Source organism: Apus apus, chromosome 4 (genome assembly GCF_020740795.1).
Source record: "Apus apus isolate bApuApu2 chromosome 4, bApuApu2.pri.cur, whole genome shotgun sequence".
NCBI lineage: Eukaryota > Metazoa > Chordata > Aves > Apodiformes > Apodidae > Apus > Apus apus.
This window is the reverse complement of record NC_067285.1, coordinates 113,995,332-114,012,064: the sequence shown is the minus strand read 5'-3', so window position 1 is coordinate 114,012,064 and position 16,733 is coordinate 113,995,332. Positions and strand designations below refer to the sequence as shown.

Here is a 16,733-nt window from a genome sequence, read left to right as displayed (position 1 = left end):
ATGTGGCACGTGGCCAGCAGGTAATTGCTGATGGACATGAGCCAAAACCTTCAGGCTGACCCCAAGAAGCAGCTCTAATGTTTTCTGAAGTGGGGGCTGAAAACTTATGGACACTTTTCCACTGATTTCTGGGAGTTTTGGCTCACCCTGACCTACAGAACAGGGTTCTTCAAACTGCTGGGCCCTCAGAAAACTATTTAAAACAACCACATCAACATATAACCAGCAAATGTAGCACTTGAGCAGCCTCCAACCATGGTCCAAAATGATGGAAAATCAACGTTTTAATGAGCAAGAAAAAACCCTTAAATGGACCAATGCTAAGAAATATCAACAAATGACACCTACTGAGGATCTTTTCTCCCCTCCCCTTCAAAAGCCCCACTTCATGTTACTTACTTTTCCAGTACAGACATAATAATTGGAGGTAGAACCAGTATAGGCATTGGCAGGACCACTCTAGTCAGGGCTGTTTCTAGCAGTGCCTGAGGAGGAAACACAAACAAACAAACCCAGCTCAGCTGTTTGGATACAACTGCTTTTTGCTCCCTTGGGGCTGGAGCTCCTGCTTGGTCATTCATCTAGTGGAATTAACAGAGACCCCAAATAACCTCCCTGGTTTCAGATGATGTGACCAAAAGTGCTCCAGTATCTCATCATGTTCCTATGCAAACACCTTAGTGCTGCCTGGGGGGCAGAAAGAGAGGCCAAGCAGCTGCCTGGAAGATGCTGGAAGGTGGAATTGCCCTGCTCTGGTGAGACCTCCCCACAGGGCTGGGTCCAGCTCTGGGGTCCTCAGCACAAGGACATGGAGCTTGTGTCCACAGAGGAGGCCACCAAAATTATCCTCTTCAACCACCTTTGCCAGCACCCACCTGGGATGTCCCAGGCCATGCATGGGTCTTGGGTAGACGTAGGTAGAGGGTACTATAGATTTTGGATGGGAATGCTGAAGCACCTGCCCATGGTCAGGCTTGGGAGCACTTGATCCTTCCAAAGAGGAGGTCCCGGAGAGGTGCAGATGTGCTACACTCAGGACTTGCCAAATTTTCCACAACAAAAGCCAGTACTGAGCTTCTTCAGGGAGAAGCATCAAGATTAGATGACAGCTGAGCAGAAGCTCTCAGAAGTCCCAAATCTGATGCTTAAAACTCCACCTCAACCCCACTGCCAGTGCCTGCCTTTTAATAGTGATTTTCTGTGTTGTCTGTCTTTCCTCGACCACTAGGACTGGGGGGGGGGAGAAGGTGGGTCCTGAAGCCAGTCAGTGTAAGTGAGAAAAACTGGCTCAAGTAAGTATCTCCAAGCCCTTCAACAGACTGTTTGAAGCTCCCTGTTAAACAACAATATGGAGAGATATTAGAGATCTCCCATTCCTTGCCGAGGACTGTAAATCTGTACATTAATTGCTGTCTGTGAAGTGCCTTAAGAGCCTTGGACAGAAGGAGTGAGAGAAATGCCAAGCATTATATTATTAACTCCTCTGCCTGGGCGTGTGCTTTGGTACATGCTTTACATTTCAGATGAAATGCCCACTTGGAAACAACATGTCTCAGATGAGGCTCAGAAGACAAAACTATGGAAGCAGAGTAGAAAAGGGAATAATTTCAGGCAGCTGGCAGAGTGTGGAAGGTTACAGGGGAGATGACACCAGGTGTTAGGATGAGCAGACAAACATCTGGCTACCCTCACAAAGCTTTGGTTAGTGGTTGTTAGTGTAGTTTTGCCATAGCAAGGGTTAACAAGCTGGAAAATGAAGTCTTCCTCATTTAGAAAAAGGTGGAAGGAATCTTTGCTTGGTATTCTGCATGAACTGCTTGCAAGATTCCACAAAGATGTCCTAAGGCTGTGAATGTACCAGGGTAGTGCAGGATCCTCCTGATGTCCATCTGCGCCCTCCCACACCTTCAAGGTCAGCCCCCAAATTTGCCTTGGTGACACGAGATGGTGTCCACCAGCACACTTGGGTTGGTGGCTACCCAGCTGCATGTTTGGCTACAAAGCAGGCATTACATTTTGCTGCTCTTCTCCCTGCATGATGGGTAAAGCTCATCTATTTGCAGCTCTTTCATCGATTCTACAGAGCCCGCAGGAAAGCTGGGGAGAAACTTTCCACCACAGAGTGTAGTGACAGGACAAGGGGTAATGGTTTTAAACTGGAAGAGGAGAGATTTGGGTTAGATATTAAGAAGAAATTCTTCACCATGAGGGTAGGAAGGTGCTAGAATAGGTTGCCCAGGGAGGTTGTGGAAGACCCATCCCTGGAGGTGTTGAAGGGCAGGTTGGATGGGGCTTGTGCAGCCTGGTCTGGTGGGAGGTGTCCCTGCCCATGCAGGGGGGCTGGAACCTGATCTTTAAGGTCCCTTCCAACCCAAACCAGTCTGTGGTTCCTACATGTGTGGGATTTGTTGAGCCTGGAGGTGCACAAGCTCACCCAAGCCTTGGGCAGGAACATCACAGGTACCTACGTGTTTTGCAGCAATTCTGGAAGACCCGACAATGTTTCCATTATTGTCCAAAACATCAATTCCTTCTTCCAGCTCCGTGTGCCTCATCAGGACAACGTTGCAGATATTGGCACTAGCTGAGGAGGAGAAAAGGATGAGAAAAGCACGATGATTAGCAAGGCAGCCCTGGTCAATACCAAATGGCAGGCTTCTGTTCACCCTGACAGCCCTTCAGCTGTGCTTGCCTCAAGCTGCCAAGAAGTTTCTGCAAGTCAAGGAGCCCCTCGTACACCCAGACAAAGATGTGACACTTAGGAAGAGAACAACAATCAGGATCATCTACTTCTACTTGCAAAAGGATCTGCTCCCACAATCAGAAACTAATCGAGGCAAAGCAAAACCAGCAATTCCAGATGTTGGTGTCTGAACTCTCCTTCACCCAACACTTCAATCTGCTACATCAAAACAGGTCTTTGCTCTGGGCCGTAAGTTGGTCTTGGCCAACCAGGTGCTGCTGATTTGACAGCTGCCTCTTCCGGAGGCACATCCCAGAGCTCCTCTTAACTCCCCATACTAAGCCAGCAGACAAATCCTTCCCAAGTATCAGATCTGAGCAGGTAGGATGGAAATAGACCCAGAGGGTTTTGGTGAGCTGTGAAGGACAGTTTCCATCTGAGCACATCAAGAGGTCAAAGCTATTGTCTCAAATCAAGTAAGGCCAGGTTGGGTTGCTTTCATGGACACATATCCCAGCAGTGAGGGTCCTGCTGACTACCTGCCCTCATTTGACATGTTTTGGTGGGGAAATGGCTCTGGGGGTTTATTTGCCAGAGTTAGGCCTGTTTCTTTCCTCTAAGGATATTTTGTTCTGAACTCTTGACACAAACCAGCAGCTTTGGATGACTCTGCTTCCCAACTGGCATTCCCAGCATCTCAGCCCTGCATTCATGGCAGAGGTGGGAGCAGCTCTGGGACCTTTTCTGACACCCCCCACCCCCCACCCCACCCTTGCCCAGCCTGTGTTTTTTGTAGCCTTCTCCAGATGACCTCAAGTTCTGCTCCTCCAGTAACGTGTCAGAGTTGGGGTTGAGGAACATGCAGCTCCTCTCCAGGCACTTCTCTAAATCGTTCCGCAGAAAAGCTGCTAATTCCTACAAAAGTTTTGGTTTTGATAAACTGGCATTTTCCAGCAAGCCCCCCCCCCCCCCTTCCCCACCACCACATTGTGTTGCAAACTTCCCAACCAGCCCTATCACAACCCCGCGGTTGCTGCAAGTACCACGGCTTCCAAAAATGTGTTTCTGCACTGCTTGATGGGTTAATATTCGCTAATTAATCTCAATTCATGTCATATAACAAATGTCTAATTTTTTGAGGGTGGTGGGTGGGTGAGCCCTATAGGAACACAGCTCTCTGCAATCAAGGATGATTTGTGGTGACAAATGCTCCTTACACTCAAGAATAGGAGGAACATACACACACGCACACTCTGTCTCTCTCTTTAATATTCCAACTACCGGACCACTCTTCCCATCTATCAAAATACCAACCCTTCAGCTCCCTAATCCAAGATGAAAAATAAACCAGGCATTTCATTTAAAGCAAGTTTAGACCCTCTTTTTATTCTCTTTTTTTCACACTCCCGTGCCCCGTCCTTCCCGCCAAGACTGAACACATCAAACCACACCAGGAGAGATGCTCTCTGGGCTGAGCCAGGAGGCACCAGCACAAGGCTCTTGCAAAGCTCGTGATGGGATGTCCAGACCTGAAGGTCCCACCACACCTAAATGCTTCTCTATGTCTGTAGATCCTATCAGGGTTTCACTGACCAGGTCCCAGATTCAAAATCTGATTCCAGCCCATTTGTCTGAGAGAAGCACCTGACACCTCTAGTGGGAGGTGTCCCTGCCCATGCAGGGGGGTTGGAACTGGGTGATCTTGAAGGTCCCTTCCAACCCAAACCAGTCTGGGATGCTGTTATTAGCTGTTCCTGCTTTGCTTCAGGGAAACACTGAGAAAGCAGAACATGCTGATGATTTGCAGTGAACTTGGGTTTTATGGAAGTCTCAGACACAGGGGGGGGAATGAGAAATAAATAAATAAATGTGGAGGCAATTGGATTTTCAGAATTTTGGGGAAAAAATGATGACACTACAGCCTGGAAACAACTTCTGTGAAAACACTGACATATTGGAACCTGAGTTCAGACACAAAAGCAGCCCTACTGCCCTACTTCTGTGTGTGAGGCTACAGCCTTTCTAAACCAGGGTGCTCTCCACACACCAGACACACATTTGTGCACTGCATGCTTGCATTTCACTTCTTTTTTTTTTAAGGCCAAGGAGAAGAAAAGCTTCCTTCTCCTCACCTCCCTTCCCTCCAATGGGTATCTTTCCTCTAACTTCTTTTGGATCAGGTTTGGGATTCAACTCTTTAGGGGTTTCTGTGGGTTTTTTAACCATGCACTTCTGCAGTCTAATCCACCCCATCAGCAGTGACACCCCTTGCCTTTGTGTCTGCCATCCACACCCAGGCCTTGGGAAGAAGTGGGCAAACTGGATTCTTCTCAAAAGCCCTGGGCATTGATGTCCCTCACCACCTACAACTCCAAGAAAAGGTCAGGCCCCTTCTTGTTCCAATTTGGGAATCACAGCTCTCCAGAACACAGAGCTGACACAATCCTTCCTTTCTGCACTGAAAACCTTCCTGGAGAACAACTTCACTGCCCAAATGATCACAGAATCACAGAATTGTTCTGGCTGGAAAAGATCTTTAGGATCATTGAGTCCAACCATTAACCCAACTCTACTGATGTGTTGGGGTGACCAACACCAAGCATGAACCCCTTCTCCATCAAGGGGCTATGCAGAGCCTTGGTTGTTTCCAGGAGCTGTTCTACCTGGGATGCCTTGTTAGATCCATCCTCTGGAGCTGGGGAGGATCTTTGGGACAGCTTGTGATTTTCAGCTACTACAAATTGCCTTTGGTGGAGAGTGAGGGTGCAGCCCAACCTCCTGGCACCCTGTCCCAGTGCCACCAGCTGCAACGTGGGGATCAGAGCAACCAGAGCTCTGATTGCTACCTGGTAGCACACTCACAGTGTGTCAGTGAAGATACAACATGTGGAGCATCTCTGACGACAGTAAGACCCACAGACCAGTTGTCCCAGTGCCTACTCCAGCTTCCCAAGGCTTTGCAAGTAAGACTCTCTATTGACATCCCTGCTGGGACCCTGGCTGTCTTTCAGCTGAGCAGTAGCTGCACTTCCTGAAGTCTCCAACTCTCATTTCTCCAGGGAGACCTCATAGTGGCCTTCCAGCACCTGAAGGGACTCCAGGAAAGCTGGGGAGGAACTTTTTACACGGGCTTGTAGTGAGGGGACAAGGGGTAATGGATTAAAACTGGAGGAGGGGAGATTTAGGTGAGACATTAGGAGGAAATTCTTTGCTGTGAGGGTGGGGAGACCCTGGCCCAGGTTGCCCAGAGAAGCTGTGGCTGCCCCATCCCTGGCAGTGTTGAAGGGCAGGTTGGATGGGGCTTGGAGCAACCTGGGCTGGTGGGAGGTGTCCCTGCCCATGCAGGGGGGTTGGGACTGGATGATCCTGAAGGTCCCTTCCAACCCAAATCATTCTGTGAGTTTATGATCTTTTAGGATGAGAGGCCATAAAGCTTTGATGCCTCCCTCCAGCTTTCCAGCTATCAACCAGCTCAGCTCAGCTCAGGTTGGTGGGAGAGGGAGGCAAGGAAGGGCCAGTGGAAAACTGCTTACTGGAAATGGAGCAAGAGCTCTACACCAGTGCCTGGCTTTCCAGACAGCAAAGGTGAAATTCCCCCTTTTTTCCAGGGGCTGGTGGCTCAAAGCAGCAGGAAGACGCATCTTAATTAAACAGTTTGTCCAGGTCTGCAAACCAAAAACTAGCAGCTTTCAAAACCACAGAACAGCAATTAGTGGGAGGATTCCTGATGTCCTGGCAGATAACGAAGCACGAGAGTACACACAGAAAAGAAGAGCTAGAGAATTAATTAGGGGCTAAAGACATGAATCCTGGGTCCTCAGCCAATGCTGACACAAGCGGAACCTCCTTCTCCCTACACCTGGGCATGAAAATCGATCAACCTGGTGAGACAAAGTCTTCCCACGGGCATCTCTGACTCAAACCCAGCCCTGGAGTTGCCTCCCGGGTCTTGCACTCACCTCTAGTCCCCTCCTGGTTCTCAACATCAAAAGAAAGTTAAAAACATATTCCAGGAAAGTTCCACAGTGCCCACAGATCCCCGACGAACCAAGTGCTCAGGGACAAGGCTGAGTGCAACCTACAGACCATCCCCTGCTCTGCAGAAAGGGCAAGTGGCTGCTGTGCTGGCAGAAAAGGAGGGAAAAAACCCAAAGGACTCAGGAACTGAAGGATGGAAGGTCAGAGCAACCAGCTCTCTGCAAAAAAAAAGGTGCAGACCAACCAGAGAAATGCCAAGATAAAGAGGTTCAGTGCCCTTAAGCAAAGCTCTGAGGATACTGGACCTTTTCTGCCAGCAAAGGAAAAAGCTTCAAGGAAAGTTTTGCATTTAGATGGCTCAAAAGGGAGAAAAACCCCTTTACTTACCAGCCTTCTCCAGGCGTGGGACATTTCTGCACCATCTTTATAAATAAAAAAGCTTATCTAAAAAAAATCGCCCTCACATCCTGGGGATCTCCTCACAGCTGGAAGAACTGATCATTCCCTGAACGTTGTAGCCACGAGCTCCAGCAAAGGCTGAGACCAGCACGTCCCTCCCCTCAAACACCAAGCAGGTCACTGATGGGCTGCAGGTGGGGGCTTTTTTGTGCTCCATCCAGCCAGCAGCAGCCTGAATCCTTCACACCTGTTGTTCTAGGTGTGATCAGTGGCTCCTGGAGATCTGCATGTTCAGAGCAGGAGCATTTCATTGCATTTTTATTGTAAAAAAACCCCAGTGTTACCACATATTCGAAAAATTAAATGCTCTTGACTTCAGATGGGTGAGGACCAGTCAATGCTGAACAGTTTTTTAAACTTCAAATATAGAGAAAAGGTGTTATTTCTTACCGACTGCTGGGAATGGCACGAACCTCTGGATCAAGAGACGAGTGGCAGGGGTAAACTTGTTTGCTCTCTGAATCAGAACATTAAGGCCCACCTTTGAACAGAAAACACAGCAAGACAGAGAAGCAGAAACATTTAGCTACAAGGAGCAGGGCAGATGCCACAGCTTGTAGACAGTAGCAGAGCTCTCCACGGGGACAAACTGGGGTCTTTCCCCCTGCAGAAGCATTTGAGAACTAAACCACCCCAGCCTGCAGAGGTTTGCTGTCTTGGGTTCAGTCCTTTGTTCAAGGAAGGGTTGAACCCTGCCATGGGGTTGGATCAAATCATCAGGTTTAACTGAAGGGTTGAACCCAACTCTTGGGTTTAAACGAAGGGTGGAACACGATGTTTGGGTTTAAACAAAGAGTTGAGCTCAATGGTTGGATTTAAATGAAGACTTGAACTCAATCGTTGGGTTTAAATAAAGTGTTGAACCCAATTGTTGGGTTTAAATGCAGGGTTGACCCCAACTGTTGGGCTGTACCTGACATTGGGTTTAAATGAAGGGTTGAATCCAACCATTGAGTTGAATCCAACCATTGGGCTTAAACCCTTTTCAGCCAAAAGACAGGCTAGAAACCACTGCAAAACCATTTGCTCCTTCTGGAAATGTCCTTAGCTGCATTTTCACCCAGTTCACTGGCATTCTCCCCACCCAGCACAAATTCACCAGAGCTGGGAGTCTTCACCTTGCCAGGAAAAAGCCAAGTCTCAGTGGTGATTGTTGGCCTAACACAATTCACTCCTTCTCCTGGGGTCTGTGCAAACTACACCACCCAACATTTCATTGCAACATTTGGGCTACAAAGGAGCTATTACTAGAAGCAAGACAGAGCAGGCAGTTTATTATAACCACGGATCATTTTTTTGGTTGCCTCCTCCAACACTTGAATAATGCAGAGCTCTCCACAGCTTTGCAGGGATCTAAGTCATTGCATCTGTGAATATAAACAGCATGGAGGAGCTGCCTCATCAGCCCCAGCGTGGTTGGACAGTGGTGACAGTCAGAGAATTTCCATCAAAATTTCTTTCAAGCAAAGCTGGGGTTATTCATTAAACAAACCTACTGGCAGGGAATGACTTCTGTCTTCAAAGTCATCTCCCCTATAATGATGGGTTCTCTTTTTCATCTAAAAAAAAACAAACCAAAGACAGCGACCCCAAATGCACCAACAAAACCCAACAGCCTCAAACTGGGAATTTTAGGCCAAAAATGGAAGTCTTCAGCAGTGCTTGGCCAAAAGGTTTTCAGCCAAAAATGCAGCAAAATGTAAAAAAAAAAATAAAAAAAAATTCAGCCAAAGCCAAAAACCTGCCAGCAAATATGGGGGCTTGGGGGAAAAAATAAAAGAAAGAAAAGCAAAGCATGGAGGAACATATTTTGCAAGCTGCTACATTATACATGCATCCGCAGCATATCTCGGTGTTCTGGAGGCTGAGAGGAAGATGTGGAGAAGCACAACTGCTGGGCAAGCCCTGCAGAAGGGAAGTGCTGGCTTGCAAAACCCAGGGAACAATTCCAGAGCCCCACGAGGCTTTCCCCAACACCCCAAGCAGGAGCCTGTCCTCCTCTCCTCGGTCACCACAACTCTGGTGCTGAGCCCAAGAGAGCCCCGGTGGTTCTTCTTAGTCTGGGCAAGAATGAAGGTTTTGTCTTAATCTTCTTCTCCCCCGAAAGTGATGGAATGATTTCATTTTATTTACATTTTCCAAGTGCTGGGATGTGTATTTGTAAAATCTGAATGCTTCTGAGAAGAGTTTGCCAAGAAAGTTGTGGCTGCCCCATCCCTGGCAGTGTTGAAGGGCAGGTTGGATGGGGCTTGGAGCAGCCTGGGCTGGTGGGAGGTGTCCCTGCCCATGCAGGGGGTGGGAATGGATGATCTTGAAGGTCCTTCCAATCCAAACTATTCTGTGACTCTATGAGTCGGTGATTCCTGACAAGCTTTAAGTGGCTTTAAGAGTGAAAATGAGACAGGTTTTAAGCCTGGCTTTGCTGATACTGCCCCACGGATTTCACAGAATCATAGAATCACAGGGGTTGGAAGGGATCTCTGAAGATCATCAAGTCCAACCCCCCTGCCAGAGCAGGAACACCCAGGGCAGATCACACAGGAACGTGTCCAGACGGATCCTGAAAGTCTCCAGAGAAGGAGATTCCACAACCTCTCTGGGCAGCCTGTCCCAGGGCTCTGTCACCCTCACAGGAAAGAAGTTTCTCCTCATGTTGAGGTGGAACTTCCTGTGTTGTCACTTGGTGCCCTTTCCCCTCAGCCTATCACAGGCACCACTGAAAAGAGATTGGCCCATTCTTGACACCCACCCTTCAGACATTTATAGCCATCAATAAGGTCCCCTCTCAGTCTTCTCCAGACTAAACAGCCCCAGGTCTCTCAGCCTTCGGGTATTTATAGCCTGAATACAGCTCATCTGTGCAGATGACGAATTTGGTTGGGTTTGTAGCCTCTGCTTGTAGGTTTGATAGGAGGACTTGACCATGAGGTGGAAGAGCAGCAGTTTTTGAAACAGAAAAGATGAGTCTGGGAGAGACACTGCTGTGAGGCAAGTGGCAATAAAAGCATTTTACTTTCAGATTCAATTTGTGCTGCAGATGAACTCGCTCCTCCGCTTACAGCAACCACCCCGCTGTGAATATGAAATTAAATGTTGCTATAGATTTAAATCCAATCTCCCAAATTCCCAACACGAGGACTGGATTTAGGAAACTAATGAGGGTTTGTTTTTTACAGTTTTGAAATTGCTTTAGCCAATCTGTGAACTCTTTCCTGCAGGTCACGAAGCTGGATGAAAGTAAACAGGTCAAGGAGAGACTCCACCGAGCAGGTACTCCTCACCCTCAGACCACCACAAGCTAAAGGGCCATCAACAAGGAGAGCTTAATGAGTTTAATTCCTAGGGGCTGGCCAAGGAACACTGGCTGTCGAGGCAAATTCACCAGGAAGAAAACAACTGCAGGAGTATTGTTGCTATCATCCCCCCTGCCTACAGCCTGAGTCACAGACCTGGGATCTACAACACGGGTGCTGGACAAACACGGAGCAGAGTCAGGCGGGATTCGTCACACCAAGCGTGGTGGAATCAGAATTGTTTGGGTTGGAAAATACCTTCAAGATCTTCAAGACCAACCCTTAACCCAGCCCTGCCAAGGCCACCACTAACCCATGTCCCTCAGCACCACATCTACAGGGCTTTGAAACCCCTCCAGGGATGGGGACTCCCCCCCTGCCCTGGGCAGCCTGGGCAGGGCCTGAAAGCCCTTTCCAGGAAGAAATTGTTCCCAAGATCCAATCTAAACCTCCCCTGGCACAACTTGAAGCCGTTTCCTCTCATCCTACAGGCTCCCTTTTCAGCCCAGCACAGAGAAATGAGCTTTTATAAGGGTTTTCATTCTCCTCCCAAGACAGATATTTACAGGTGCTCACAAGAAATGACCCCACAGTGCCCTCATCCGCGCTGCCCATCAAAGGAATCCAGAGATACAGACCAGATGAAGGTATCTACGCTGGTGATGTCTCAATTCAGGCAAGACAAGTGCTCCTCCTTGCAGCTGGGAGCTCTGGGCATGGGTTTGCAGCACTGGTTTTGCTGTGATACTGGTTTTGCTGTGATACTGGTTTTGCTGTGCTAATGGTTTGGGATACTCTTGCACTGTGACCCAGGTTAGGGGACAAATTGAGCTTTTTCAAATTGTCTGTTTGTTTTTTTTCCAAGGCTCCTTTCTCCCTCCATCTTCAAGTGCTGAGAATTTCTACTGTTTATTTAGCTACTGGTTCTGTTTCCAGCACCATCAGCACTGCCACAGCAGAACAGGGTTTGCTGTGTTGCTGTACTTGATGCTGGTACCACCAGAGTGCTCACGCAAATAATAAACCAAAACTTGCTGTTTCCTTTCTTTTCTTTCTTGTCTCAGAAAGTTCTGACCTCATGTCCACCAAGACATGAGCTTTAAATGCAGAGGAAATTGGTTTAAAAATAATTTTCCTTTTAAATCCCTGATTTTTTTGGTTTTTTTTTCCCCTTTATGACTGTTAAGGTTTTTGAAACCTGAGAGATGGCTTTGGGTGCCTGAAGTTGGCATTTGACAAAGGTCTGACCTCACATCTCTTCAACCAGCTCTAGGACAATAAATACATTAGCAGCTCAAGAAGTGATTTCACTTAATTTTGAGAGGGAATATTTATGAAATAAAGGACTTCTAGGAGACCAGTGAGCAAAGTGGACATCACTTGGTAGATGACACCACCATCATTGAGACTAGACTTCATTAACTGCATTGGTAGGATCTCCATTGATTTAAGGGATTCAACTTTTCCAGGTTCCAGTAGCCCTGGGGCAACCCTGACCCCTGCAGTTGGCATTGGCTGCTCCAGCTGACCTAGAAAGTCAACTTGGAGGGAGGCACTGGCTCCAAAGCAGCTTATCCTTCAGCCCTCACATCACCAGATTGCTGAATTAGAACACTAATTGGATCTGATGAGTCCCATACAGCCAAGCTGAAGAAAAGAGCATTAGGAGAAGGAAGGAAAAAAAATCCTTCATTAGGACTGAGAGGTGAAGATGGAGGCAGAGAGATGGAAAACTGGGCTGTTCACCAGCTGGAGCTTTACCAAGTCAAGGAGAACAGCATGGAGGAGTATTAGGAAAGGGAAAGAAATAGCAATCAGAGTGGAGAAGGAAGTTAGAGAGGAGCAAGAGGAAGGAAAGGAGGGAACTTGAGTCCCACCCAAGGTAACTGAAGGAGGAATGACCACAGCAGCCCCATGGTTGGAGGCTCCAGTGGAAGAAAATGATGTAGTCTTGAGAAAGAAGCAGGACTGCAGGAGAGGTGTGAGCAGGAGGAGAGGGGATTAATGCTGATACTGGGACAAACTTGATTTGGCAGGTGATGGAGAAAGGAGGACAGCTGGGGCTCTTGCCAAAGACAAGAGGTTGTTGCCTCAGCGGAGAAGTTTTCCATCCATCTGGATCCTGCACAGAGGTGGGAGGGGCTGGGGCAGGAGGAAGGGGCACAGATGGGGACAACTTTGCTGGCAACAAAGACACACCAGTGAGAGCAGACAGAAAGGGCTGCAGGGAAGCACAAGGGGCTTGGAAAGCGGCAGTCGGCAAAGACCCGGTGGTTGCCATGTAGTCCTGGGCCCAGAGGCAGGGTGGGGGGCACTGGGTGGCCCCCAGGGCACACCATGTCCTTGTCTTCACTGCACCAAAGGCCTTGGGAATGGCTGCTGCTGCTCCAATGATTTATGGGCCTGATGGAGGAATTGCTGGGCTGGGTTTCCAGTCTGAGTCATCGTACCCCTCTCTTCTGGTGTCTTCTGGTACTTGGACTTCGTACCATCATGATGATGCTCAGAGGGCTGGATCACCTCTGCTAAGGAGAAAGGCTGAGAGAGCTGGGGTTGTGCAGCCTGGAGAAGAGAAGGCTCCAGGGAGACCTTGGAGCATCTTCCAGTGCCTGAAGAAGACCTACAAAAAAGCTGGGGATCGGGTTTTTATAAGGGCAAGGAGTGAGAGGACAAGAGGTGATGGCTCTAAACTGGAAGAGGGGAGATTTAGGTGAGACATTCAGAAGAAATTCTTTGCTGTGAGGGTGGTGAGACCCTGGCCCAGGTTGCCCAGAGAAGCTGTGGCTGCCCCATCCCTGGCAGTGTTGAAGGGCAGGTTGGATGGGGCTGGGAGCAACCTGGGCTGGTGGGAGGTGTCCCTGCCCATGCAGGGGGTTGGAACTAGTTGATCTTTAAGGCCTCTTCCAACCGAAACCACCCTATGGTTCTATGACAGTATGATTAGAGAAGAGGTGCAGGGAGGGGAGCACTGGAGGACAGGCTTTGGAGCTGGGCACCCCTTCCTTTAAAAACTTTGAGCAGCAAACTCAGGATTGCCTCCAGCCCCTCCAATCTACTGTGCTTTCCTCCTGCTCCTGGCTCCCTGCAACACTTCCCCTCCAAGGAACCTGCCAGCCACCCTCCATTCCTTCCCATCCCTCGCCCTGCTTTCTACTGACTTCCTCCAGTTTCTAAGTGTTTCCTGACTGCCCGAAGTGGCAGAGTCCTGAGGGCAGTGGGTGGCCTCCCGTGCTGTCTCACAAGCTGATTATGGGCATCACACCAAATTCACAGGCTGTCAATGCAGCCGCTCCACACGGCTCGCAGACAATTATCAGGAAGAAGGAGCTGGGATTAGAAAAATCCACAGGGGCACCTCCACCTAGAGAGGAGAGTGAAAAATTGCCTCTGTGTGTGTGAGCTAAGTGTGCAATGGGAGGAGGAACAACCCATGGCTGGTGGCACCAACAGAAAGGGAAAGAGCGGGGGTGCTGCCCTGGAGTGCTGAGTGCAAGGAGGCTCTTTCTGCCCCCAAGTCAAAACCTTGGTCCAACAAGGTCCTGCCCTTCCTTAAGAGGGGGGAAAAAAACAAGATCCTGGTTATTTATTGCTCATGAACTCTGATTCATAGAATCATAGAATCCCAGACTGGTTTGGGTTGGAAGGGACATTCAAGATCATCCAGTCCCACCCCCCTGCATGGGCAGGAACACCTCCCACCAGCCCAGGCTGCTCCAAGCCCCATCCAACCTGCCCTTCAACACTGCCAGGGATGGGGCAGCCACAGCTTCTCTGGGCAACCTGGGCCAGGGTCTCACCACCCTCACAGCAAAGAATTTCTTCCTAAGATCTCATCTCAGTCTCCTCTCTTCCAGCTGGAAACCACACAGTTCATCTAATTAACATTCTTAGATTCTCCTTCTAACTTTGGTTTGAACCCTCAAGCATCACCCAGCTTTCTTTCAAAGGACAGAGCTGGAAATGGGACTTTTTATTATTCTCAGTCTCTGGCATCAGAAGATTTTTAAACCTGTGTATGGAAGCAAACACATCCCTTGCAACTGGTCCCAGGGACCCAGTTCCCTGAGCTGTGGGAGCAGGGGTTCACGGACAGGGATTGCCACTGCTGGCTGTGGCACAGGAATTACAAGGCTGATATGATTTAATAGGGACAACCTCAGCCTTGGACAATCTCCACCACTTCCTTAGGGGAAGAAAAAATATCATTTTTGCAATGTCCATTTGTCCAGAAGCAGCTTCTGCTTTAAGCTGAACTCTCAGGCCCCTGCTGGGCTTTGCTCATTAGACTCATACACAACTTTTTATCTTCTGATACAGCTAAATATAAAATTCAGGAGTTATAATGTTTGTGTAACCTCTGTGCTCGACTGTGGTTGAGATTCCTGCATGAATTACAGTGCATGCATTCCCCAGGAACACAATCAAACATCTCAAAGACAAATTACAGTGATTCAAGAATTCAAGATGTTCTGCAGAAGCCCTACAGTAGCTACCTGAGTCCCCAAAAAACTCTATTTTCTGGGAGATAACATCAAGTTGCCCTAGGATGACTGAATAAGACACCTGCACTGGAGAAGAGTGATTTCATAGAATCACAGGATGGTTTGGACTGGAAGGGACCTTCAAGATCATGTAGTTCCAACCCCCCTGCCATGGATTTCCTACAGGGAAAGCAGGACTTAAGAGTCCTGAAGCATCTAGGTTAGAGTTTCTGAAGAGCTTCCCACATGGGTCCCGACCCCAAGTCATGCAGCTTCTGTCTCCATTTCCCAGCCATGCAACAGAGATGAGAGAGAAGTCCAAGCTCCAAGGGGCACCCCAAAGACCTGCAGGGGCTCCCATACAGCACACTGGAGGCTACTGCTGCACCTGCACTGCAGAACCTTCTCCACAGTGAGAGCTCTGCCCTTTGCTCCTCTCCAAGCGACGGAGCCGCATTTCACTTAAGCAGATTGTTGCTGGTTTGTTTGGACTCCAGTTGTGGATTCGTGGAGGCACCAGCCTTCAATAGGCAGGAAGGAGGGACTAACCTCCACCCTGTCTCAGCTGGTTGCAACCACAGACTCACCTAAGCCCTCTTCTTCTTTGCCCCAAGCTAGGAAGCACTCGCACACTCCATTTCTGCACAGCTACTGTAGGGACAAGAGGGATGACAAGCTGCCAGAGCACTAACACCTCCCAACTGCTCCAGCAGTTTGCTGGATGAAAACATGTCCAAACCCACAAACCAAGATCAAGAGCACCAGGGGTCTCAAAACTGATTTATACAAAGCCAGACTAGCAGGAGTGCTTTTTACCCTTGCCTTTTTCCAAGGCAAAAAAAAAGTATCATGTGATACCTCAGCAAACATGATTAGGTCTTTAAACTGACTTGCTTCTTTCCTTTTTAGAAGGGCTTGGAGTAATAGGACAAGTGGGAGTGGTTTCAGACCATTCAGAGAGGAGATTTAAATGAGATATTAGGAAGAAATTCTTCACTCTGAGGGTGGTGAGACCCTGGCCCAGGTTGCTCAGGGAAGCTGTGGCTGCCCCATCCCTGGCAGTGTTGAAGGGCAGGCTGGATGAGGCTTGGAGCAACCTGGGCTGGTGGGAGGTGTCCCTGCCCATGCAGGGGGTTGGATCTAGATGGTCTTGAATGTCCCTCCAACCCAAACCAGTCTGGGATTCTATGGTTCCACACTCTCACAGTTGTGAAAGCACCAGGTGCACACCACAGTGAGCCAGAGCACCCCTGACCCTACTGGTGCTGGTTCCCTTCCTCCACTGGCTTGTCCGGAGTCAGGATTTAGGGTCAGGAAGCAAAGAGACACTTTTAAAATGAAAAGACCCAGATCTGACTGTGAAGAGATCCTGTAAACACCCTCCCATACACCATGACCAGCAGTAACTCCAAGGTGAGTCAGTAGTAGCTGACAGCACCAAATTTATTAATGGCATTAACTACCTGGGGATTTAACCGAAGGTTGCCCAACAGGGTGAAGCAAAAGGAAACGTTCAGGACCTGGGCAGGTACATTTTAAGTGTGTAGATCACTAGGAAACACAGAGCCTGGCTGGCAGCCATGGTTACATGACATTGCATCTCTCTCTTTTAGACAAAAGAAGACAAAACACCTACTTTTGTCAGAATTTAGCTCAGGTTGCTAAGTGAGAACAATGTTTTTGTTTTCCTCTGTACCCACAAGACCATAAATCCTCAACATCCACTTCATAAAAACCTTCTGAGAAGTTATAAACCCCAGTGCATTTGAAAGGGAAAGGAAGGAGCCTGGTTAATTTAGTAACTGGGGCAAACCCCACCATCCCTACAATTGAGAGATG

General features: G+C 48.6%; 1 protein-coding gene across 2 annotated transcripts in view; it reads right to left on the bottom strand.

Annotated features, from left to right (window-relative positions):
• The window catches only part of SFXN5 (sideroflexin 5), a 177,057-nt gene that overhangs the window by 102,298 nt on the left and 58,026 nt on the right, over window positions 1–16,733 (bottom strand). For both annotated transcript variants that reach the window (XM_051617365.1, XM_051617366.1), the window contains 3 exons: window positions 7,511–7,601; window positions 2,469–2,584; window positions 400–485 (listed from right to left, as the gene is read on the bottom strand). In XM_051617365.1, coding sequence (XP_051473325.1) covers window positions 400–485; window positions 2,469–2,584; window positions 7,511–7,601 — 293 coding nt within the window. The remainder of the gene's footprint in view (window positions 1–399; window positions 486–2,468; window positions 2,585–7,510; window positions 7,602–16,733) is intronic.